The 25,834-nt window shown below is 37.8% G+C and overlaps 6 protein-coding genes across 9 annotated transcripts in view; 2 read left to right on the top strand and 4 right to left on the bottom strand.

Annotated features, from left to right (window-relative positions):
* Positions 1–16: 16 nt before the first annotated feature.
* Positions 17–1,886, top strand: LOC133846329 (fas-associated death domain protein). The gene has a single exon (XM_062281239.1). The coding sequence runs from the start codon at positions 132–134 to the stop codon at positions 837–839; it is 708 nt and encodes a 235-aa protein (XP_062137223.1). The 5' UTR covers positions 17–131; the 3' UTR covers positions 840–1,886.
* LOC133846326 (eukaryotic translation initiation factor 4E1) lies at positions 1,627–4,980 on the bottom strand. 4 transcript variants are annotated; one of them, XM_062281235.1, is made up of 6 exons: positions 4,543–4,655; positions 3,152–3,322; positions 2,673–3,058; positions 2,511–2,610; positions 2,139–2,226; positions 1,627–2,071 (listed from the first exon to the last, which is right to left on the bottom strand). In XM_062281235.1, exons 2-6 carry the CDS (start codon positions 3,206–3,208, stop codon positions 1,908–1,910), a joined length of 795 nt encoding a protein of 264 aa, XP_062137219.1. In that variant the 5' UTR covers positions 3,209–3,322; positions 4,543–4,655; the 3' UTR covers positions 1,627–1,907. The 4 variants fall into 4 exon arrangements, with proteins under 4 accessions (XP_062137219.1, XP_062137218.1, XP_062137220.1 ...); XM_062281234.1 differs by lacking the exon at positions 4,543–4,655 and adding an exon at positions 3,575–3,847 and having other exon boundaries at positions 3,152–3,516; XM_062281236.1 differs by lacking the exons at positions 3,152–3,322; positions 4,543–4,655 and adding an exon at positions 4,812–4,980.
* Positions 4,981–5,518: 538 nt separating this feature from the next.
* Positions 5,519–6,466, bottom strand: LOC133846328 (transmembrane protein 70 homolog, mitochondrial). Its single transcript, XM_062281238.1, has 2 exons — positions 5,879–6,466; positions 5,519–5,821 (listed from the first exon to the last, which is right to left on the bottom strand). Exons 1-2 carry the CDS (start codon positions 6,362–6,364, stop codon positions 5,534–5,536), a joined length of 774 nt encoding a protein of 257 aa, XP_062137222.1. The 5' UTR covers positions 6,365–6,466; the 3' UTR covers positions 5,519–5,533.
* Positions 6,467–18,464: 11,998 nt separating this feature from the next.
* Positions 18,465–19,201, top strand: LOC133841257 (peptidoglycan-recognition protein SD). The gene has a single exon (XM_062273619.1). The coding sequence runs from the start codon at positions 18,500–18,502 to the stop codon at positions 19,070–19,072; it is 573 nt and encodes a 190-aa protein (XP_062129603.1). The 5' UTR covers positions 18,465–18,499; the 3' UTR covers positions 19,073–19,201.
* Positions 19,202–19,422: 221 nt separating this feature from the next.
* On the bottom strand, positions 19,423–22,536 carry LOC133841258 (uncharacterized). The gene is made up of 4 exons (XM_062273620.1): positions 21,942–22,536; positions 21,467–21,662; positions 20,965–21,384; positions 19,423–20,884 (listed from the first exon to the last, which is right to left on the bottom strand). The coding sequence occupies exons 2-4, from the start codon at positions 21,657–21,659 to the stop codon at positions 19,704–19,706; spliced, it is 1,794 nt and encodes a 597-aa protein (XP_062129604.1). The 5' UTR covers positions 21,660–21,662; positions 21,942–22,536; the 3' UTR covers positions 19,423–19,703.
* A 2,182-nt stretch (positions 22,537–24,718) lies between these two features.
* The window catches only part of LOC133845823 (ankyrin-2-like), a 65,261-nt gene continuing 64,145 nt past the window's right edge, over positions 24,719–25,834 (bottom strand). The window contains 1 exon segment of the mRNA XM_062280398.1: positions 24,719–25,769. The gene's annotated coding sequence lies outside the window, so the exon portion shown is untranslated.

The following is a 25,834-nucleotide window of genomic DNA, read 5'->3' as shown; positions in this document are numbered from 1 at the left end:
ATGCTTGCAATAACCAGGGCTACATTAAGACCATCACTATTAAAGTAAAAAACAAACAAGCGCATTTTGTGCTTCCCAAAAGTTAATTTACTTAGTTTTTATATTTTGTTGTTCTTTTAATTGTGTTTGTTATGACTGCGAAAATGCATTGGAGCTACGACATACTCAAGCAAATGGCCATCGAAGGTGCCTCCAAGTCAGACTTGGAAGATATGAAGGATCTGTTGTCCAATGAAATCGGATCTGCACGTAAAAAAGATCGTATCCATACCATACAGGACTTGATTGATTGCCTAGAACGTGGTGATCAAATCAACGAGGAGAATGTGGATGCATTTCGTACGATTGGCAGACAAAACCCGCCATTGCTGCAGGCACTAGATAGCTACCAGAAAGTTCCATTTACGCGTCCCTTTGTGAATCAATATCGCGAGCAACGTCTCGCGGATCAATTAAGACAGCAACTTCACATCAGTGGATCTCATCATATTGCTCCACCTCAAGCGGCTGTGGCCCCACAACCACAGCCACAGAACTATGTGGTACCTGCTCAATTCACGGCTGAGAAGCGAGCGGCAATATTCAAGAAGATCTCACAGGAATGCGGTCGCTCCTGGCGAGAATTGGGTCGCAAACTGGGCATTGGCGAAGGCATCATGGACGACATCGAGACCACCTATCCGCGTGACCTCAAGTCGCGCATTCTCCGCCTGCTGCAGATCTTCGAGGAGGATGAATGCAACGATCCACGTCAACTGCTCCTGCAACTCTGTCAAGGACTCGCCGACTGTGGTCGCAAGGATTTGCGCAAGAAGGTCGAGCAAATAATGTCACACTAATCACAACAATAAGTCTTCCAATGTGATCGTCATAAACTAAAGATTTTTATTAGTCTGTAAGCAAAGCATTTAGGCAACTTATTTAATTTCAATTTTCCAAAGCAATAGCATGCCATAAATTCCAATTCAGAATTAATTTTGATTTTCATCTTGTACTTTTAAAGAACTCAGCAAAATTATTTGCCTATTCCTTTATCAGTATAATTGCAGCTAAGCAGTCAAAGGCTCCTCCTTTATTCAACTTTTGTTTAATTAAACATAAAAAAGCAACCAACGCTTATAAAAAAAATTGGAAGTACTGTTACGTTTTTAGCATTACACCCAATGATATATAGGCAATTGTCTTATATTAATTGTTACCCGCTTATATAAGTAATTTCCCTTGTAAAACTCAAAGAAAGAACGCTAAAATGACAATAATTTCATATAAAAATGGTGCATGTAAAACAAAAATATGTTTGGGTATATAGTATTATGCCAATAATTGTAACTAGAGTACATTAAAATTAAAATGTATACCCAAAAATAGCTTTAATTTTTAATTATAATAAATTAATAAAACCATTATCGTCATTACATTGTCTGACTAGTCAAAAACGGATGAACTTATCAGCAATGTATGATTAATTAAAGCCGATAGCGCCTTTTTATATACAACTTCAATGTAAAGCAAAAAAACTAAACAAAACATGCCAATGCATCTAACATGCAATTTTAAGCATTTATCTTAAATTGTATTGCAATTTTTAAAATTCGCTATAAATTTAAATAAAAACCAGAAAGTCAGTTTGTTCGTTTTTATAGCTTATTCTTTATATATTTTTCGCATAATCCATGACACTGACTACAAGAAAAAAAGGCGGGGCTCTTGATAACTTGCGCCGTTCTTTTTCTTGATAACAAGGGTGTGTTTCTGTTATTGTTTTTTTTTTGTTTTCCTTCTCGATTCTCTTGACGTGAAGACGGCTGTGTTTTTGTTTTACAGTATTACGATTAAAAGATGGGATAACCAGGTAATAAAGTGCAACATAAACACGTAACGTAAAACAGTTGCGCTCAAAAATTGGTTTACAAAGTGTAGATCGATTTGACACTGGAGCCCTGCTTGACCATTGTGTCCTTGTGCAGTTGATATTGCAGCAAATTCTGGCGTCCCAGACGCAGAGCATCACGTAACTTGTGTCCAATTTCGAGAGCAGCCTCCTCATTGTTACCATTGGCAGTCCAAATAGCTAAGCAGAATAGTTGATTTGTTATTATAAGGTTTCCATACATACAATGCCGTTTTAGATTACTTACAAATCTTATTGCTCTTGCCACGAATGTTGACAACAGCACCGCAAATCTGATCGGAATGATCGAAAGCCTCGCCAATCAAACAAAGCAGCTGAAAAGAATAGAAATAAAATCATTAAATGTAAACTGTATAGCATATAAAGAAGAGAGTGTTATCTACATATAAGATAATTGCAAGTATTTTTGGAAAATACACTTTAGATACTCAAAATCTTTTAAATAGTCCATTTAGTATACAGAACTTGCTGTTAAGAGCCATCAAAAATAATGGAAGATTATTTTGACGTTACAATTTAAGTTACATTTTCGCAAAGAATTGCATAATTTTCTAGGTGCACCTTTATAGATATTATTTTCAGATTTTGTTTTGCTTACCACATCGAGCCACAAATTGTCCAAGTCATTCTTGGAGCTTTTGTTGAGTGTGATGACCCAGCGACCACCTTGCTTATTGGCAGCATCCTCCCACATTGGGCTAAACATGAAAAGAGTAAAATTTAATAAACAATCATCGAACAGATAGCAAAGTACACCAACCGTATGCCCTTCTTGAAGAGGGAGTAATCGCTGCCCAGCTTAATCTCTGATGGCGGCTTAATATGATTGTATAGGCTCCAGAAGTCCTCGACGGTATCGAAGCTGGTGATCTCGTTTTGCATATCCTCCCACGACTTGGAGCGATCGTTCTCTAAATACCACAATGTCCATGTGTTTTGCAGTGGGTGTTTGAACAAATGCTCTGTGCGCACAGCATCGTCGCCAGCATCAGCAGCGTTTGCCTTCGGTTGCTCCTCAGCGTTGTTCTCAGCAGCAGTTGGAGCTGGGGCGGCATCAGCAGCAACTGGTGGCGTTGGCTCCGGACGTCCGGGGGCCACTGTGTTTGCATTGGCATTCGCTTCAGCGTTGCCAGCAGGAGCGCTGCTCTGTAAAGCGAAGAAGAAAAAATATTAAATTAAATATTACAAAAAATTAAAAGAGAGATTGCATTGCGTATATGTAAGTGATTTGCTTTTTACTTTGAACATAGACTTGGGGTTGGCAAAGTTCTTCATTCTGTGAAAGTCGCTCTGCATGTTGAGGCTGTTGCTCTTGTTGTTGTTGTTGCTTTTATTGTTGCCAGGGAGCTTTCGCGAGAGAGACGATTTGTTGTTGTTGATTCACTTGACGCGATGATCGTTCGTTGCTTGCTGTGTATATGTATGTACTCAGTTAGGTGTGTGTGTGTTTATGTACTGTCTGTATGCGTGCGTGAAGCTTTTCTTTTCTATGTGGGTATTAGTAGCTCTGTGTGTGCATATGCTCGTATTACATATACACATACATATATGACGAAGACGAAATTGCTTGCAATATTTTGTGGCTTTTTTCGACAAATAGAACTCTGGAGAAGATCGTGATCAAGAGTTGGAGATGGAGGCAATGACACTACACTGACTCACTTTTAACTTATATTCGTGTCGTATATCTTTTTACAAAATCGGAAAACTTGCTAAACTTGTTATTTATTTGTTTTTGCAATACACAATTTCAGGCCGGTTTTTCGTATTTCGTTTCGTTTACTTTCTACTTGCGATTTGTGCAATAAAATTCAACAATATTTTAAATACGCGAAGAAATTAACTCTTTTTTGTTTTTCCCCCCGAGTGTTTAGGGAAAATTGCTGCTGTTATAAATTTCGAAATAAATGTGATGTTTGAACGCTAAAAATTTACAAATGCACAAACAACACACACACATAGAATGTCTGAAAACACACTGACTACTTTTCTCCTCTCCCTCTCTCACCCTTACAATTTGGCTCACTCACTGATCATCAGTTTTTGGCTATTGAAATTGTACTTTGTAATTTTTTGAGTTTGGCGTGTGCGAGTTTCAATAAGTGACGCGAATTACTGAAAGCCAACGAACTGAACGAACTGTTGTCCATCATCTGCTGGCGTCGGCGTCGACGTTAACGCTGCTGCTTGCAATGAAAGTCGCAGTCGTCATGGCAAAACTGCTATGGCTGACGGCTACCGCTTTGTTTGTGTGCTCATTGCAGTAATTTACTTCTTTCTTTTTTTTTCTCTTGATTCACCTACTTTTTATGCTTCACACATGCATATGCACACATATGCATATATATACACCTATGTATATAAACGAATATGTACAAATTCACATTTGGGTGTGTGCGAAATTCCAGCGAGCTACGACAGAAAAAGAATGACAGCTACACACACACAAAAGAAGCAAACGCACGGCGTGTATTTTTAAAGAGCAAACGAAAACCAAAATCCGTATGCAAATGGAGTGAGAGAACGAGAGAGAGAAAAGAGTCACTACTTCATAAGGTAGCGCGAGAAAAATGTACACATACGTTATGTATGCATGTGTTGGAAACACGTTAACTTCACTTTTACATTACGTTAATTGAAAAACACCAAATTGTTCACAAGCTAGCAACGAGCACATCGAATTTTACTCCGATTGAAAAAAAATAAAATGCAAATGGAAAATCTGCCGATGACGTGCCACGCCAGCTGCACTAAAATACTGTGCTGCTGCCGTCGTTGTCGCTGTCATCGTTGCCCTTGCCGAGCCGCCCCCTCTTGAGCAACCAGCCCTGTTTATCGACGACCCTGCCACGGCTGAAACCGAAACCATGCGGCTATCATTTCAGCATATTATTCTTACCTTTTCGTTCTCTGACACTACCATTATTGCAACGAGAGTGTATTTAATCAGATACTATTTACGCACGACACTTGCGTACTAAAACTCGTTGTAAGTTTCGTTTAAAAGTTAAATAATTGCGTCTGTCTAAACTTTGTATGTCCAATACAGCGTGACCGAATCCACAGCGACAGCATGAAGTTTTGAGTATATTTTGGTATATTTCGAATTTGTTTACAATAATATTTTGATAAACTCAAATGGTCTCATTACGTTTCCTATTGGCATTACTAAAATTCGATAACGAAATGTATCGACGGCGGAATGTCAGTTGTTACTTTTTTTCAAAAAATACTATTTGGATTTGATAAATATGTTGAAATATTCACTGCAGAAAATTCAATTACAAAATATGCAAAACTAAAAAATATTTTTTGGTTAAATGTTAAATGCTAGTAGGCCGTAATTGTTACACAACATTATGAGGTAGATAAATACAAACGAATGTTTTATAGATCTTAGCTTATGATCGAAGTCTGAACCTACTTTTTGTTTTTAAAGCTGGATCATTTACTTAGTAAACCTATGGAAACCATATATTAATATATATAACCTAGAATATAAAATAAAATGGCAAAGTTTAATTAATTCGTTAAATTACCGTGTCTACTACATACAAATACTTAGCAGCACGTGAGCCGTAGCACTGCCAACCCGTTTTAAAGTATTTAAATGTGGTATATTCATTTTTTCGGGTAATTTTGAATAGAAATCTCGAATAGAAACAAAATGGTGAAAATACAATTTGAAACAGAAATTTGGTTTATTTTTATTTCTTTTTTCGTTTGCTCCGTCTCATCTGGTACATTTAATTTAAAATCGATGGGCTTATCATAGCCCATTATGCGCACATAATGCTCGGGATCATCGAACAGGGCTGGATCAACGAACAACGGACGCTTGTTTACTGTGAACGAAGTGAACATTCCGGGCACCTCGGGTACAACGACATCACTGGGTCGAAACGTTGTCTGTTAAAATATGAATTATTAACGAATTGTTAAGCAAACATTGTGTTCCGATGTTACCTGAATCTTTGTCAGAATAAGCGATATTGTTGTGGCGGTGTATTCATCCGTCGCTTGATTGTAGTGCAGCTCCGTTACGTATTTCTTGGTGACAAAGTGCAACAGCAGCGGTGTTACGAACGTAAAGAAGCCACCAACGGTACACAACAAGACAGCCATACCGGTGCCGCCAATCTTCAAGCCCTGTTCCATTAGAATTGGTTGCGCTGCGATGCCGGCAAAGCTGGTGGTAAGTGAGAATAATTTGACCAGCTTCATGCGTGGAGCCAAGCTGCCGTAGTACACACGTTGCAAGGTAGTCTCCGCATTTTTAGCACTCGGGGTTGGCTGCTGTGTTGCATACAATCGGATTTTGTGCTGATTTTGCTGCTTCAGTTGCACTTGTGGTTGAAGAAAGGCTGCGTAACGCGTGTGTGTGCGAGCTGTATTTGCCAAGACAGCGGCAAATTGTTTAGCACACGGCAAAGCTGCGCGTATTGTCAACATTATTAAGACGTTTTTATTTAAAAACAGTAAGTTTCTATGAATTTTCTTGTCGTTTGCGACAACACCACATTGTTGAATAACATCAAAACAGCACACATTTTGCCAAAACAGCTGAGCGGAGCTGTTAACGAAAACGGAGACTGTTGCCTCTGTTAAAATGGTGTGCATGTCGCCGTTGCAATGTGAATGTCAGATTATTTGAAACGACCGCCAACATTTGAAAGTGCCAACTAGTTATGATGCGTAAATACCTAAGTTTCCAAGCATTTAATATTTAAACTCAATTAACCACGCTTCACATGGTGAGTATGGACAACAACAACAGCAACCACATTATTACACCGGTGCAAGTACCAGGATAATTGATACCCAAAACGTGCAGCAGCAACTGAAAATTTGGTTAGCAAACAAAACTTTTGTGTGGTTGTTTGGGAGGTAGTTATATTAGCTGGTTTTCCTGTTAAGTGGGCATTTGAGTGTATGTTTTATTACAAAATTATGGACATGGATTGTAAGCTCACAACTTTTCATGCTACGCAAAGCTTCAAATATTATTCTTGTTGGATATGTAATACTATTGTATTTTTATACTTACATATTACTTATCTTCTAATTAGTGTATTAGAATAAGTATAATAATTATTGAATAGGCGTCATATTAGGAAAGGATTTTATTATAAATACATATATAATAGCATTTAGATCGTTATCCTAAAAATGACATAAATTTAAATTAGCTGAAGTGAGTACAAAACCATTTCGTTTTAATATATGTTGTATTAGAGCTGTTAATCACCTTGTTTATAGTATAGACAATGTGAAATTATAATTTCGTGCAAGTCAAGAATGCAATTTCGTGCGCAATAGTTGCAGTTGATTAACAATAAATTTGTGGGCGGTGGGCGGTGGGCGGTGGTTGTAACTAGTTTACGAGTAATGTCCATGTTATTATGTTAAAGTCAAAAGTGCGTGCACGAAATTTGCATGTAAATTCAAATGAGAATATGCTTGAATTAATGTTAATCGACAGACAAGAAATTATGGATATACATAATGCATATATATATACGAATATGTATTGATAATGCACTGTAGGTGATACACAATGCAATTTGTCGCTGTGTTGAATGCAACCGCCATGCGACCACATTTTTTAATTTATTTGCCTTTAATTGTTTCAATGAAAATTACCCCATCGAGCTTATGGTTACATGCCGCAATTTCATTTTACATACATTATGCATTACACACAATTGATTGTAGAATATTTTTTGTTGGAGGCAACTCGTTATAAACTATAAACTATCTATGTCAAGTGGCTGGTAGTCAAAATCGCTTTAATGCAGCGCGGCCCCGAAAAATTCATTTGGCTGCACTCAGGCGTAACTAATCAACAATTTTCAAAGTGACCAAAAATCACATTTGATTTTGATTTTGATTTCCCTTCCCCCCCTCTCTCTCTATCTCTTCGTTTTCTATATCAACGAGTTGGTCAACTGCTCTTCTGACATGTGCAATGCTTTAGTTCAGGCAACAATCCTTTTGTTATCCATGCCTTTTGTTGTCATTTCATTATTGTTATTTCATGCATCATATTCATTCGGCGTCGTCGTCAGCATTGCCTTCCCTCTCACCCACTCTCCCTCTTCCCACTCTCCCTCTCTTTCTCCCTTGCTAGTTAGTTGTTATTGCTGCTTGCCAATTGTTTGGCCAAAAATTTCACATGCAGACGGGCCAAAATAATTCATGGCACAAAAAAGTAGCTCTATAAGAGTGAAGAGGGAGGGGAGAAAGGGGAGGGAAATCGTCATCGCATATTGCACATTCCAAAATTCGTTGTGATATCAATTTATTTTTATGCTTCGGTCACGGCTCCTTTTTATGTGTTATATGTGTGTGTGTGTGTGTGTGTGTGTGTGTGTGTGTGTGTGTGTGTGTGTGTGTGTGTGTGTGTGTGTGTCCTTTGCCACACCTCTTTTTGCATATATTGCACTGCATTTTCAATGCTGCATTGTAAATTTTACCTTGCCACATTTATCCCCTTTGATTAATGTGATTTTTGATTGCGTTTGTAATTTGTTCAATTTCCTCTCACTCTTTTTTTCTGCCTTACCTTAACTGTGGTGCATTAATAACATTATTAATTTATTTAATTATGCATAATTATTAATTTCCGCCGTAGTCGTAGAACAAAAAATCACTCATACGCCCCTCTGTACAGCACTCAATTATTTCACTCAGTTCTGCAAAGCAGCAAAGCGACTCCTGCAACCCCTTTTCAAGTTGCAAACAACTTGCAACTAACTTGCAACCCTTAGTTGCCACATGTTGCAAGCAGTTCGTTAAGGAGCACAACGAACTCTTCGAAAAAACGTTTGTGGAAGCTGTTTGAGGCAAGGTTCGATTAAAAGTATGCGAGTTGTGGCGCATGTTGCATGCAACTTGAGTGAGTTGAGTGGATGACTTAATTGGGGAACTTACAGACAGCAAATTATTGTGTTTATGCCATGTTTGAGAGTTGAGTGAAAGTCAAAGGACTCGAGTGAAACTCAAACTCGAAATTGCAACGCGTAATTGCGAGTTGGAAATTAAATGCAATGTAAATGCATAATTACAGCTAATATTCTAATGCTTGTGAGCCTTAAACCAAGCAGCAAAAGTAATTTGCTGCCATAAAGAGCGAGCATGATGAAGGCAAAGCAAATTCACACGCGTTGCAAGGACAGCAAGGAATTTGTTATAGTTGAGAGAGAGGGAAGGGAGAGGGAAAGGAGAAAGGAAGAGAGACAGAGTATCAGTTAGCTGCGAGCTAGACGTGCAATAAATCATTTAAAATTCACTTTAACACGCGGCGAGCAGTGAACAGTGAGCACATCCTGGCCAGAGAGAGAGAGAGAAGCTGGACAGACAGGACTAAGGACGAAGGACGAAAGTAGGAGAAACAGAGCTGGATTCAACGACGCATGCAGTTTTCATAGCAATGTGCAAGTGTGAGGTGAAATGCTAAGCTAAATGCTGGAATAATTACAGACTTAAACTATGCGCATATTCAAAATAAAACACAAAAACCCAAAAACCAAACCCAACACAAAAAAAAAAGGAGGAAGGATAGAAAATGTGGGCAACATGCAGAAGCCAAGCGAAGGAGCGAAAGGTCCTGGAAATATATGCACATGAAAAGCGACGAGAAAAATTTTCGAATGCGGCTCACACAGGTGGCAAATGTGTGTGTGTGTGTAAGTGTGTGTGTGTGTATTTCGTTTCATTGTCAAGCATTCGAATGCCAAGTTCCGACCTCCGCCTCTCTTCCGCCTCCCTCTCACATTATCCACCATTTTTTAAGCATAATTCATTTTCACGCTCTCCCGATGCCATTATTATGTTTCGTTCCTTTCGTTCGTTGGGGGAACTTCATTCATTGCAGCACATTTTCGGTTGGATAGTTAGTAAATTGGTTTATAATTTATACGAGCTATCAAGTGGCCAAGCAGGCAACTCATAATTCTAACCATTTTAATCAAGACAAATGTGAAGCAAGTGGGTCACGAGCTCAGCTCTCAATTGCTCTCTATGCTCCTCTATGGCAATGAGCGAGGGAGCTACAAAACTCTGAGATACTTCCTTAAATATTTCGAGTGCGGAATATAATGATTTTTTAATAATTTTTGTACCATCAAAGTGTTTAAATAATATGAAACTGCAAGTATTGTGGAAGGTTTATCAAGATACTTGCTACCCACTGTGAATAACAGAAAAACAGTGCGATATTAATGTTAATATACCACAAAAATACTAAAAATACCAAATGTTATATTTGGTATATTGACATATACCATAGAGCAGGTATTAAAACGTGTTTAATTATACCTGCTACTCATAGAGTAAAAGAGTATTATAACATTGTGCCTATAGAAAATATATCTAACAGATCGAAGGAGGCATCTCCGACCATATAAAGTATATATATATTCTTAATCCGGGTCAATTGATGAGACGATAAGTGTCTGTTTATCCGTATAAATACCTAGATCACAGAGACTAGAAGAGATAGAGGTATAATTTTTTTCGAAGTACTTTTCGATGGGTCTTAGAATTACTTACATTGGCTGACAAAGTATATCTAGTATATTTTACACTCTGTGATATATTTTGAATGTAAAAGATAGTATTCGGGTTATTTTTGTTATTCTTGCAGTATTTAATTTGGTATATATTAAAATGCGTATGACACTGTTTAGCTTTTATTCGCAATAACATAGTTTGCGGGTATCTCAAAGTTGAGCACACTCGACGGTAGCTTTATTACATGTTCATATTATTTTAATAAAAAAAAAATACAATTTTTCCAATGTTTTCTGTTTTTATTTCGTGCGTTGTCATTATTTTTTAAATGATCCAAGTAATCGCATTAAACACAGAAGTGTTGTCAGCTAATTTGGTGTTCAAATCCAGAACAAGCTTTTGAATCCTTTTGAAAATATGTCAAATTATTAATTCTTAAATCAAGTTGAAATTCTACAATACTTTTATGTTTTCTATTTCGACTGCAAATATGTCAAACATGAAATTTAGATTTAATTTAGATGGTTAAAAGCAAATGCAAAAGAATTGTTATTCTAATTTTTGAAGCCAACATTTTCACGCTTTTCGAACTACCGGAAACAAAGTCAATATGAAATTTTGAAAAGAAAATTAAACAACTTCAAGCTACTTTTGAGTAGTGCGTATAATTGGAAACAAATTGTTGCATTGCTTTTATGTTGATGAGTTAACGATTTAAAGAGTCTCCTTTTTGCATTTGCAATGAACAAGTTGAGGCAAAAGTTTCGCTGCTTTGGCCAAAATAATTACTGACAAAGCCTTAAATATTGAATTACACACTTATTTATTTTGACAGCAGGCGAAGAAGGAGATGATAGAGGGGAGATGAAGCAGCTGCAACTGCGACTACTCGACACTCCGTCTGGTTTTTGTTCGTCCGCACTTCCTGTCCGCTCGTCCTGTTGTCCCTGTTACAATGTGTGTCCTTGTCGGGGGCTATTCAAATACCTTTTTACACAGAGAGAGTGGAGTCTGAAGTCTGGAGGAGTCTGCCAGTGGCACTCTGGTGTTTACTTTGTGGTTATTTTGAGGCTACAAGTTGCAACTTTTACATTTACGAGCCACTGCGAAGACAATGTCCACGACAGGACAGGATAACGCAGGACAGCACAGGAAAGGACAGGAAAGGACTCTCTGGTCTGTGGCCTCGACTTGGTCTTAGAAATATGCTTGCTGCGTAATCTAATGAAAATGAAATGGCCACTGAGTCCAGCCAGCGTTCAAGCATTGATCTCAAGGCACTTAAAGCAGCATTTCATTAACCCGATTCCGTTTGTCTGTGCAAACTTAAATTTCAATAAGCTCGACAAGCATATAGAAGAGGGGAAAGGGGAGGCATCCAGTTTTATGCCTGTCCAGAGAAATGTGTGTGCATGCCTTTTGTTTCGGCACGCAGCGGATTTCGACTTCAAGCTGTCTGCCAGCATTTAAATCAAAATTAAACCCCGAAAATAAGCTGGCAACGCCAGCAAAGAGGAGGGATTAGAAGAGAGGAGGGGGGTAAAGGGTTGTTGTTAGTTTGCCAGTGCAGCTGCAGCACACAGTCAAGTGTCTAAAGTCAATGGCTGCCTTGCTGTCTTGTTGTTCTTCTGGCCAAACGCTGCGTATACGTAACGTGCTGTTTGTTTGCTTGTCCTGCGATGCAACAGACAGCTGTGTGTGTGAACGAGTGTGTGTGTAGCGATTTAATAAAAATAGATGAGTGAACTGGCATTAGAGTCAGTGTCTATCTATGTTACACTCTATCTCACAGACCTAGACTTCATTGGCTTTGTGCCTTTGCCTTTGGCTCACTTCAAGCGTTACAAATTCAACTTTAAGCGTTTTGACGCTAAGTAGTTGATGGCTGCTCCAACTTCCAACTCGAGTTCCGCTGCCATTGGCAACCACAACAGAACTGAGAACGGAGAACTGAGTGCACTCCCGCATTATTTCTTTAGCATATATCAAAAGTTATAGTTAAAGAGTTGCATGTTTTGTCGGAGAGCAGACGCAAACGAACCTCATATATAGTTATATATAGATGAGTATATTGGCCACCCGCCGTTTCCTTCCGCAACTTTCTGCTTGTCCTGTCCCGTGTCCTGTCATACACGCATCCTTGAAGCTAAATTGAAGTGTTTGTGCTGAGCGCACAAGTGGCCAAAATGTGCATGAAAATAGCTTAGAGCAGCATGAACATTTTTGACAGCACCAGAAGGAGCAGAAGGAGAAGAAGCGAAGCTGCATCTCCAGCATTCAGACCCCATCACCAGTTACCAGTTACCCAAAATGTCGATGAGCATCGCGTGCAGCAACAGGACAAAACTCCAACCACGTTCACATCATCACAATGGCAATGGCTATATAGGGATGGGGATGGGAATGGGGATGGGGATCGGGATGTGGCATGTGATGATATGGGGTTCCACTTACGCACATCGTTGCGACTTTAATATTACATTATATTCTTATTCCTCTTTATGTTACATATATATTTGCCGCATAAATTCCATGTTCCAAATTTCACTGCCCAGAAAAACAGAAAAAACGTTGACAATAGCTGAACTAAGAGTTTTTCTTTAACATGTATAAAAGAAAAACTCTTACTTCATCTATGAGCAAAGCTGTTTTTCTGGACAGTGAAATTTCGAATTTTCTTTCCATTAAAACTTCTTATTTTTAAATAAATAAATGCTATTTTTTAGTATTTTTTAAAATTCAAAATGCAATATGAACTTGAAATGATAAGGAACTGAATAATTTTAGAATTAACTGCAAAAACATAAAAATAATAAAATTTAACAAAAGTTAATTGACAACATTTTGCATAGGAATTAGAAACATTGAAAGCTTTTAAATAAATAAAAACTTTATTTATTCTTTCCCTTTCCTTTAAAAAAAAAAATACTTTTGAAATTAACTGTGGATTGTTTACTGAAATATTTAAATAATAAAATTGACAAAACTAAATTGAAAATATATAAAATCTTTTGCATTGAAACAGGTAGTTTTCAATCAAAAAATTAATTAAATTAAAATATATTTGCAAAACACTATTTAGTTAAATTTTCATAATCGTTTTATTATTATATTTAAATGATCATTAAATAACAAATATTGTTGAGTAACAACTTCATTCATTCTCATTAAAGCAAAAAATAATAAACAAATTTTAACCTAAGGATACAAGTGTATATTAAAATATAAATCAATTGGAAATATCTTAAAATTATACAGCTATTCAATTTTATAATTTCAAAAGATATTTGTTAGTTCTGAGGAAAATCAAAAACAATTTTTAGAAGCATTTATAGTTCATCACTTATAATTAACAGCAACTTTTAGTCACTTGTATTTCGTTATCTTTTAAAAGTGCATCAAACATACAAAACATTAAATTTAGAACTAAGAAATGTATTTTGTCATTTGTCAATAATTTTCCGGTCATTTTTGTGGTAAATCAAAATCATTTAAAGATTTTCTAGTTCTTAATTTATAATTAACAGCAGTTTTCAGTCAGTGCACAAAAAAATTAAATTTGAAGTTAAGTAAAGTAATTTGTCAATTTTTGAAATGCAAGCAAACATATGCAAAAACTGAAGCTCACCATTTATATTTTAAGTATGATTTATATTTTCAAACCAATTTGCTATCATTGATATTTGTCGAGCTTAAATAAAAGTGCAATCTAATCGAATTTGTCTATAAATAACCATGATTAAGTCAAATATTATTTGCATTTGAGCTAAAGACGTCGTTAGTTTCAATTTCATTTGACATTTATTGAACGAGTGCACCACATGACGTATACGTAACCAGCAGCATAATGAGTTCTTAATGTATGATAACTGCAGTTGAGACTGTTCACAGTTTTGTCAATTAGCTGAACGATTTCTGAGACTCGCTCCCCTGACAACCAGCTGCCAATTAGCTGTCGCAATTTCACTTGCTCTGCTTGCCTTTTAAATCTCAGTTTGTTTAAGGTTAAATCTTGTCAAAGTACTTGACTTGGCTTCGGTTGGCTTGGGTTGAGTTCTGGTTTGGTTGCGCTTGGCTGTGGCTGAAATTCATAAACGAAGTTTATTCATTAGCTGGCGACGCCATCGTTTACCCCGCACCCCGCGCAATTCCAATCCCCAATCTGAATCCCCAATCCAAAACCCAAAAACGAAACAACTTGGTGAGTGCACCGTGAGCGAAATAAGTTTTCGTCGTGCTCTGCTTTCGCGACTTGTTATGGAATTTAAGCAAGTTGTCATAAAAATGTCCGCACCCAAATCGCATTACAACAAACGATTCGCAAAACGAAACGAAGCGAAGGTCTTGCACCAAAAAGGCGGAGTTAAATCTCTTCTCCCTTCTACGAAAATTCCCCATTCTCAATCCCAATTGCAATTCCAATTGCGAGAGCTCGAAAGTTGGTCGAAAATCCAGTGCGGTTGCAACTTTTGCTCTTTCCGGTGTTGCATGTTGACAGCGAATCTTTGGCTGCAATTGCAGCTGCTGTCGATGTAGATGTCGAGTCGATGTTGGTGTTCTTGTTGTTGTTGCTGTTCTTGTTAGCCACAACTTTTTGGCTGGCTCAATTGACACCTTTGCGAGAGGAGAGAGTGTCGCAAACTCTTTAACATGGCTTTAACCAACTGCCTACTGCAACTTTTCCTGCTGCTGCTTTCCCAATCTTAATTTACAGCATTTCGTTGGCCTAAACGAGCAGCAAGAACTGAACTGAACTGAACTCAAGCAGTTTTACAGGCGCCTGTTGTTATTGCCAGGTGCTCGACACAAAACTTTTCCTTCAATTCAAATGTTGTTTTTGCCCCTGCGACATAAACTAAACGTGCCCAAATGCGAAATTCCCATAGTAAAAAAAGAACAAGTAAGAAAGTGACAGTCGAGTGTACTCGACTGTGAGATACCCGCTACCCATTTTGAATAAAAGCAAAATATTTTGCGGTATTATTCTCAAAATATACCAAAAATACTACAAAAATACTAAAAATGTACCAAGCGGTATATTTGGTATATCGATATAGTACCACATTCAAAATATACCATATACGGCACAATATACCAGATTGTCAGCCAAAGCAACTAAGACCTCTAGTAAGTAGGCTTTTTCGTCCATGCAAAAATATTTCTTTAATAACTTCGACAATTTCTATCTGATCGCAACCAAAATTTTCAGTACTCATAAATACTATAGTTATTATTGTATACACCAAAATTCGTAGCTTGTTGTTTGAAAATTTCGCTTGTTATTCGAATCTATTGATTTGCGGGGGCGGAGGTGGGCGTGGCAAAAATTTTAAACAAACTTGATTTGCGTGCAAACGTAACAAATGCTGTCGAAAAAAAATTAGAGCTCTATCTCTTATAGTCTCTGAGATCCAGTGTTTTATACGGACAGACGGACAGACACACAAACGGATAGACACACAGAAACACAGACGGGCATGGCTAGATAGTCTCGGCTATTGATGTTGATCAAGTATATATGTATACTTTATATGGTCGGAGATGCCTACTTCTACCTGTTACATACATTTCCTGTTGGCACAAAGTTATAATACCCTTCTACCCTATTGGTTAACGGGTATAAAAACCAAGACACTGCGCTTAGAAAATGCAAAACTTTTTTTCTTCACTTGCTTCGTTTTCTTTAAGTTCTTTTAATTTTAATTAAACGGATGAGCAGCAATTAGCGAAATAAATCTGACAATTTCGCAAATGAGCCAAGTTAGTGGGCGTAAGGGGGCGTAGGGGGCGTGTCAGCAAATTGTCGCAAATGAAACTTTCGAGACACAAAATGCGGGCCAAACGAAACGAAACGAAGTGCACAAAAAATATGTTTTTGCAAACTGGACTAAATAAGTGCAGAGGACTAACTCATTTGTATTGGCCTGGCTAACGAAATGCTATAAAACTCACTTAAATTCAACTTAACAGTCAAACTGTTTTTCCACGTTTTTCACCACTTTTCCAGCTGCGTTGCATTTGTGTTTGTGTTTTGCTTTTGCGTTTTTCTTCTTCTTTTTTTGCCATGTCTTCTGCAGTTTTGGCTTTGTTGCGGCTTTTCCTATTGTCACTGCTCCCTTCACTTCTTCTCGCTTTCCCAGCACTTGCTGCCGCCTTTTTATGACATTCTATATTCATTTTGGCTTTAATTGGGGGGCGCTTACTTGCATTTTCGTTGCCACTTTAGGATTTGCATCTCTCCCCCTCCCTCTTCGACAAATGGTTTGCATTTTATTTTACTCTTTTTTTTGCGACTCCTTCGTTTCTTCTGTACTTTTGCATTTAATTACGAAAGTTTTTTAATTAAATTACTGTGAAGAACATCTGTGTCAAGCTGAGGTTTTTTCGGTGCTCGTATGAATTAACATAATGGCAAATGTATTATACACTCCCATCCAGCTCTAGCTAACTTAGCATTCTCAATAAAGGGGGACGAAGAGAGAATTCTCGTAGAGTACAGAGGCCAGATAACCGCTTTTGTTGAACTCTATCAAGGTGAGTCCCCGGAATGCCACGCAGAAAGAAACTCATCCGCATTCGTCATACATTCCTCTCACATTACACACATAGATGCTGTCATTTTTATAGAAGTAAGTTTGCCTAATTTGATTGTGCAATAAGGCTGGGGTTTTTATAATTACCTTCTAACCCTATTTGTGCATATCCAAACGGTAAGTGCTGGGAGAGTGGGATTTTTATACTTCATCGTTGACGCATTTTTATCATATTCAACCTTATTAAACTTTTTGAAAATTCCGTCTTTAAGAAACAAACCAATATTATGACTCTCAACAGGCAAGTAAACAAAGTAATGGGAAGGCTTTAAAGTATAGTGTTAGATTGTCAGCGAGAAAATCCGTGGATCAATTCTCTTATTTATTATTTTTATTTTTAAATTGAGATTAGATAATTTGAAATATATTTTTTAACAAACAAACTATTTCATTTAATAGCTCAAGGTTTAACCTTGTCTTTTGAATCTTTTGGTAATATACAAAATTTACTGAATTTAGAATTGTCTTTACTTTTCTTTAGAAGAGAGCTTTTGTTTTTACACTCTTTATCACATGTCTATAAATAGTTATTTGTCTTGACAAAACTGTTAATGCTAATTTATAAATTTGAAGTATTTTATAGTGCAAAAAGGCTGGGGTTTTGTTTACTATATTATTTCTTAATTCCCTTCTTTGTTTAATTTTTTTCAATTTCTCATTCTCACTACATTAAATCATTCATTTCATTTTGTATAAAAAACTTCTGCTAAACAATACTATATGTTATAACTCTGAGCGTATCGTTCGTACTCACCAACTTCAAATTTTTTATAATTTTATTTCTTTTAAATAAAAACTTATGTTTTTTGGTCTTGACAAGATGGGTAATGCTAATATATAATTTTGTAGTTTATTATTGTGCAAAATGGCTGGGTTTTTGCTTTAAGGGTTTCTAACTATATAAAGTTACTAACTACTTTAAAAAATTAATTAAAACTTGTCTAATAAGTCTATACTAAGCAGAAAAACGAAGTCCTGTAACTTTTATATATTTTTGTATGTACTTACTAATTTCTTACTTCTATATTAAAAAATAAATTTAAATTTGTATAACAAATCTTTATTAAGCTACTACATAAATACAAAGTATTGTAACTTTCACAGTTTCTTCGTACTCACTAATTACTTACTATAACTAATTTGAAAATTAAATTTGTTTAACAAATACTAAGCAGAAAAACGATGTGTTGTACCTTTAAAATTTTCTGCATACTCACTAATTACTTACTCTAACTAACTAACAAATATCTACTATGCAGCAATGTCAAGTCTAGTAACTCTCAGATTTTCTTCGTACTCGCCTAGTTTATAATTCTACTTACTACCCTCGCTGTATTTGCCGTCTTCAGAAAAATCCCCTCAGCTCAGCTGAGCTAGAACTCTGGGGGTTTTGTGTAAGAGGTCACCGCTTATCAGCGGTCAATAAGTGCGCAGCTCATTTGTGAGCTCGTTTCAGTTGTTTGCCAAGCATCGCGTTGAAATGAGCTCCTCTCTACACTTGATATTTGTTGTGGTTTTCGTTGCGTCATTGAGAGCAGCTGTCAGTGGTGAGCTCTCGTTGGTTTCGCGCTCCCAATGGCGAGCCAGAGCACCGGGTGAAATGACAGCAATGCAATTGCCGCTGGGTCGAGCTGTGATTGCGCATACGGCAGGACGCGAGTGCAACGATGACGAGAGCTGTGCGGAGCAGGTGCGTGGTATACAGGCCTACCAGATGGGTCGGCTGAAGTACTCGGATATTAGCTATCACTATCTGATTGGTGGCAATGCACGTGTCTACGAGGGACGCAGTCCCAGCCAACAGGGCGCCATTGCTGCGGGCAACAATGGCAACAGTCTGGCCATCGCCTTCATTGGCAACTTCGATGAGCGAGCACCATCTGAAACAGTTCTTGCTGCTGCGAAGTCGTTGCTGGAGCATGCTGAGAGGGAGGGACAATTGGCTGGGGATTACAAGCTGTTGGGACATCGCCAGGTGAGCGCCACCAAGAGTCCTGGCGATGCGCTGTACGCACTGTTGGAGAAGTGGCCGCATTTCGATGCACTGAACTGAAAGGTGGAAGTGAAAAAGATTTGGAGTTCGATAAGATTTCGACACGTAAAGACCTTTCCTTACACATTTATTGTAAATATAATTATGTATAATTTGTTGCTTGCTTAAATACGAATACTAAACTTTTAATTTTGTTGATCTCTTTTTTCAATTTCTCATTTCTTTTCATTCCATTTTTTTCGTTTTTTCTTTTGTTTTTGTTTAATTTCATCTCGATCTTTTGCTGCTTTTGTTTGCTTTGTTGCAGACGCATTCACGCTGCTCCCCGGGAGCACTGGGCCACAATAGAGATTTGAGACATCACATAGCATTCACTGAACTTCCAAATTAAAAAAAAATATATGTATATAATATATATATATATCTGTATATATGTAATTATGAAACCTAAACTAACTTTACAGAACCTTAAGAGAAGCACAGAAGCAAAAGAACAGCTCACTTAATGCAAAACAGATTGTGTGTTTTCTGGAGACTAGCAACATAGAACCGATGATGCTAATGCCAATTTTGAATATATAAAGATACCAACAGATACAGATACATTATGCAGTAGAGTACAGATTAAGAGTTAGAAAATAGAAAACAAGGAACTATACAAAATTCGTAAAGTACTTAGATCAAAATTGCACTAATATAAGCCCCCGTTCGCCGTGGCAGCATTGCCACTAGCAACCATCCCAACCAATCCCATTCCGATGCCACTTCCACTGCCACTGCCAATGCTGCTGCTGCTGCTACTACTGTTGCTGTTGCTGCTGCCAATGCTGTTGCTATTACTGTTGCTGTTACTGTTGCCATGCTGCTGTTGTTGTGCCCCCAAAACGGGCAGATTGAGCAGCCAGTCTCGCTTCGCCTGTCCATCGCTCGTATCGCCGCGCTGTGCGCATAACGTCTGGAAGCAGGTGGTGAGGCCAACGCTAGGCGTAAATTCGGCACGCTCTCGCAGCTCTTCCTCGGTGGCCAGCATGATGCAATCATCATCGATATCCTCACTATCCACATACGCGTGCTGTGGCTGCTCGATGCCGCCACGTTGCTGCACAATGTTGTCGCTGTTGCGTCGAAACGAATCGTCCGTTTTGCGCAGAAAATTGTACAGCGCCACACAGCCGAGCACCACCTGACCAATGTGCTTCTCGCTGACGCGCAATGGCTGCGCCAATATGGGAAATATATTGCACAATATGCGCATCGTTTGCTCCGCATGAGCGTTCACCTGTTCCAGGGCATCGTACACCGCACTGTCCTTGCTCACATTGCGTGTGCTGACCAAATACGATGTGCTTGGCAGCACCGCATCACCGGCCAGATAATAGCTCAAGCCGCAGGGCAAATCGTGTGACTGCTCCTCGAGACGCGCTCCGAGCGCCTGCATCTTTTGCTCGATAAGTTCAACGGCAGTGGTCTGGTTATAGATATCATTGGGTCGACTGTTTGCCGCACGCTCCACTTTCACATACTGGAAATTGTTGTCCGCATCGACGATGGCCGTAAATATGATCGCACGCTTCCGTTCGTCGCTGTTGTTTCCACCTCCACCTCCGCCACCGCCGCCGCTGCTGCTGCTGTTGTTGCTGACATTGTTCTGGAGTTGAATGCTGCGCATGAATAGATTGCCCACGCATTGGGGCAATTGGTGTTTGCGCTCCATATCCGTGGCCGCGTTGCGCCACTGCTCATCAGTCTTTGGTAGTGTCACGTATTGGTCCTTGAGGTGCTCATAGAAGCCCAGACAGATATTGGCAATCATTTCGTTTATCACAAATTTCGAGGCACGGAAGCAGTAGTTTCGACAAGAATGCACTTCACCTGCAAGACAAAAAACAACACAGACATATATAAGATATATATATAGACATTTCAAATGTGGGTCAATCGATTTGTCATACCCGTCGCCAAATACTTGAGCGTTATGGCCAGTCGCTCCTCGGCGCTAAAGGATTTCTTTTTACGCTGCGGCGCATACTGACTGATGATGGGATCCAGTTTCTGCACCAGATACCGAAACTGGCTCTCGGTTATGGCTAGGAAGTAATTCAAATGATAGCACTCATCCTTGCGTGACTGCAGCTCGCTCAGCAGATTCTCCTTGCTGAGGAACTCCGATTGATTCTTTCGCAGCCACTCCTTGGTCCACTCGAGTCGTCGTCGCGTGTTCAATATGCCAGCCAAGTCGAGTGCACTGATCTTCGATGTTTGCGGCCGCGAAAGAACTGAAGTGCGGGCTGCACCGCTCGCAACGCCGCTGCCACCGACGCCGACAGCAGCGCCGGCGATGCCAGCGCCACCGGCAGCAGCAGCAGCACCGTTGTTGAGCAGCGCATGGCCATGGGCATCGTTGCGTTCTGGTCCAGGGGGCGTTGCCGCCGACGCCGCCGTTGATATCGTTGCCATTGGCATTGTCCTGCGTGACCCCGATTGCAACGGCCACGCCCACGCCCACCTGATGACTGCCAACAGCAACTGCAGAGCCACCGCCAACGCCACCGCCGACTGCGATGCCATTGCTACTGCTGCGATTCACATTCGTGCCACCGTCGCGCTCGCGCAGCACTCCAATTACCTTTTGTTTGATTTTTTCCATTACCTGCAATTGAACACGACAAACAAAATTGATAAATTGTGCATAACAAAAAAAAATATACAACAACAAAAATAAAACACAACAAACACTGTCTCGTTTTCAATCTCTGCTCGTCCGTCGTCCACGTTCCTGCCCAGCCCTGCCCTGGCTCGCCCCACCCTACCCTGTCCTGCCCTAGCCTACCTCTAACGCGCCCTCGTGTACAGGGTTGTCGCATTCGTGTGGTGTGTACGTTTGCTTGTGTGCGTCTCGTTTTGTGCAACAAATCGATTTTTTACTCACCCTCACTCTGCTCTGCTGCGTCGAACTGCCTTTCGCTGCTGCTGCTGCTGCTGCTCCCGTTCCTTCGTCGTCGTCGCCGTCGTCGTTGTCGTGGTTGTCGTCGTCGTCGTCGCTGTGTGTATAACCAGTTTCGTTCTTTGACGGGGAACACAGTTGGGCCCTGTTGTATAATTAGAATAATTTGCAGCAACGTCTCTGCATTCGTTTTGTTATCTCAATCCTCAATGAATTTCACAAATTTGCACGTAGAATTTAGTTTTGCATCTGTCATCTGCTTGTTGTTACTTATTGCTTGCTCTTGGCTTCTTTCTCTCGCTGCTCAATATATGAAATTCGAATGCGACAGCAACAACGACGACGAATCTACACACCGAGTTTTTGGCAGCAATTTCATATTCTATTTTGTGCGTTCCAATTCGTAATTATCGTCTTTTGTTTTGTTTTGTTGAGCTGTGGCAATACCTTGCTCCACAATTATTTATCCAAAAAACCACATTTTTCCACATTTTTCACTGTGCAGTTGCCTTTTTCCAATTTTCTATTCCATACGCACGAAGTATTTCTTCTTCGCTTCGTCGTGCTGCTTCGTCAGCTGTTGCTTTCGTTGTCAGCTGTAAATGTGTGGTCTCCAGGGTTGTCGAGTCAACTGCGGCTCCAAAATGAACTAGCGTGGTTCATCAGCATTGCATTTCACCTACGAAAATACCAAAAATACCTCTTACGCAACAGTATATTATTTGAAACTCACAATTTAACGGGCTTTTAGAATTATTCGACTCTTATTATAAAAAGTAAATAATTATAATATGTATTTCAATTCACTGTGATAAATGTGCTTTTCATCAATGCACATTAATTAATTCACACTTGTAATCACCGAAAAAAAAATTAACAAAAAATGTACACACAGATGAACACAAAAAAAAGAGATGTAAAAAAAAGTGGCAGCAACAAAGTAATCGCGCGCGACTTAGATTGACTGCAGTTCACTAATTCTAACGCATTTTTAAATTTTCGGAACAGCGTGTGCCGTCGTGATTGTCAAATTGTTCCCTTTGGGGCCACAAATGGTCCATTTGCATAGTGCCTAGGAGAAAGTACCTTTCCGTTTAGGCTAAGTAAGGATATTCTTGTGTCATGAATATCAGTTGACAACTGACGAGTGCACAGTACATACTACGGGCGGAGTATGTGCATTTTAATCTGCGAAGACGCAATTATAAAATTAACAAATAAAACGATCGCGAATATCCTAAAAACAATGATTAATATTGTGTATTGAAAAATTAAATGGATTTGTGTGTGTATGTGCAGCCGGCTTTTAAAAATGTAGTTAGTTTAGTGAATTGCAGTCAATCTATGTAAGTCGCTCGCGTTTTTTCGTTGCTGCCCACTACACACATACACATGCACGATTGTGTGTGTGTGTGTTTTTTATTCAAATGAATACCTAATAGTAAATTGCGCGTAATTTTAGTCTCGCGCGTTTTCTTTGTTGCCGCCCACTTTTTTTTTTTGCATTTCATTTTTTTTGTGTTCACTGTGTGTACTTTTTTGTTAATTTTTTGTCGGTGATTATAAGTGTGAAATAATTAATGTGCAGTGAATTTAAAAGGTTTATTTTTTTTGGTTTTTTTTTTTCTTGTTTTGTGTAATAAGAGTGTGAATATGATCATAAATAATAGTCAATCTTATGCATTTGTGTGTTTTTTTTTAATTTTTGTTTGTGATTGTAAGTGAGAGAGTAGTAAAGTACAATGTTGAACTTGGACAGTGGAACTAAATTTATGTAAGTCTGTCTGTTCAATTATTTCATTTAAATTGCGACTTTTAATACAAAATAATATTAATAATACTAATAATAATAATAGTATAATAGTAATATATGATAATAATAGTAATAATATACCTCCGCGCTCTCTTGGGCCATAAGCAATTTAAGCATGCGCGCCATTTTACTTTTCGCCACTTGAACTTTTTCTCTTAAACTTCAATGCACCACTCTTTGCTTTTGTAATACGAAGCGTATAGTATATAGTACAAGTCAATAGACGAAGGCAAGTTCGGCATCATAAGATCTCAGTCAGCAATTTGTCCTTGTGCTCTCTTTGCAGTTTTGTCCTTTCAATTATGCCTCTTAAATATAAACTGTATGAAGGTGCGCTCTTCAATGTGACATTCGTTGTATGATTGTTTTTGATTTTGTGTTATTGGCCGTATATGATTCAATAGACTGCATAGAATGCAGAATTTTGCAAGCAATTAGATATCAATTTTTGTTGCATTCATTTTAGTCAAATGTACAAGCTATAGATTACTAATTTTGCTAACATTTTTTAAAATTATATTACACATATTTGTGTGACCGTTATATTCCCAAACAGTATTTTCTGCATTTAAATTTAAAAAGATTTGACATTACTTTTTGGCATCTCTATATATTTTCTTATTGAGCTCTAATTTGAATAGAACATATGGGGAATATTTTAAATAGAAAAATTCAATTCAATTGAAATAAAAATCTCCCTGTCTGAAAACATCATTTATTGCACCATAGAATGAAAACATCATTCATTGTATTATAGGATAACATTTCATATGCTCTAACACACTATCCTAAGAATTACTCGATAATATCTAGTTTAAATAGAAGCCAACCTAAAAAAATTTCTTAATGACTAATGTCATGAAATTTTTAAAATAAAAAAACATATTTTTTTTTTATTAAGCATTTTATTTGGTTATTCATACGCGTGTGGTTTACAATACAAATAATGTTTGTTTTTTTTTTTTGGTTTTAAGTTTGCTGTATGTTTTTTAACACAAATATTATTATAAGTATTTATTACCCATTACACTGGCGATGCTAAAACATTTGAATCTTGTAATAAGTTGTAAGTATATTATTTTAAGTACACTGTAAGGTGTGCAATACGAAAATTAGCAGTAAGTACTGGTATTGTATATGATTTTGTCTCATTTGAATGCTGCGGCTTTTATGTGGATAATAACCATATAGTGTGTGTCTTTATTGTATATGAGTATTTAATTGTTTGTATTTTAAATTTTATCTATGTATGCATTTCACTTTGTTTATTGTATAAGTATTTCTGTATGTATATTTCTCATTAAAATATGCAAGCGTAAAAATTTGCTTGGTTCTTGTAAAAAATGAGACTTTAAAAGCATTTCACTTCCCAGGCCTTCAATCTACGTACTTGCTCTTTACAATATGTATGTGTATGCACTTGTATATTTTGCTTAAATTAAACTACAATAATAAGCGATTTATTTATTAAGTACGTACATAAAAGTAAATATAACTACATCAAAATTAAAAGCAAAAATTCATTTTGCATTTCATTACAACGCGATTAGCACAAAAAATTCTTCTTTTCATTTTATTTAATATTTCGATTGTTTTTTTTTTTGTGTTTTCATACAGTTTTTTTTAATACTTATTAAAGCCAATTATACGAAAATGCGAAACAGCTAATGCTTGCCATATTCAATATCAATTTTGCGATTTTATAGTTTTTATAAATATATAAAATATATATATTTGTTTATTTAAAAACTCATGTATGCATTTCGAATTCATTTAAAATGTTTAGGTTTATGAAAAAATGCCGAATTTTGCTAGTTTGTTTGTCTTTTTCGTATTTTCTTTAAGTTTTTCCATTCATTTTTAAATCGATACTCGATAAGTTCAAGTGGTCTTCAAATCAGTGATGTGTCAACTTGGTGATGTTGTTCTTGTTAGAGTTGGCGCTTCATCCAGTGTGTTTCATGGTCCTTATCCATGTCATCCTTAATGGGACTTCATGTCTGGAAAGATAATGAAACCAGAGCAAAAGATTCAAATGTGAGTTACGATTAAGTCATAATATTAT

Source organism: Drosophila sulfurigaster, chromosome 3 (genome assembly GCF_023558435.1).
Source record: "Drosophila sulfurigaster albostrigata strain 15112-1811.04 chromosome 3, ASM2355843v2, whole genome shotgun sequence".
Lineage (NCBI taxonomy): Eukaryota > Metazoa > Arthropoda > Insecta > Diptera > Drosophilidae > Drosophila > Drosophila sulfurigaster.
This window is presented reverse-complemented; position numbering and strand designations above follow the sequence as displayed.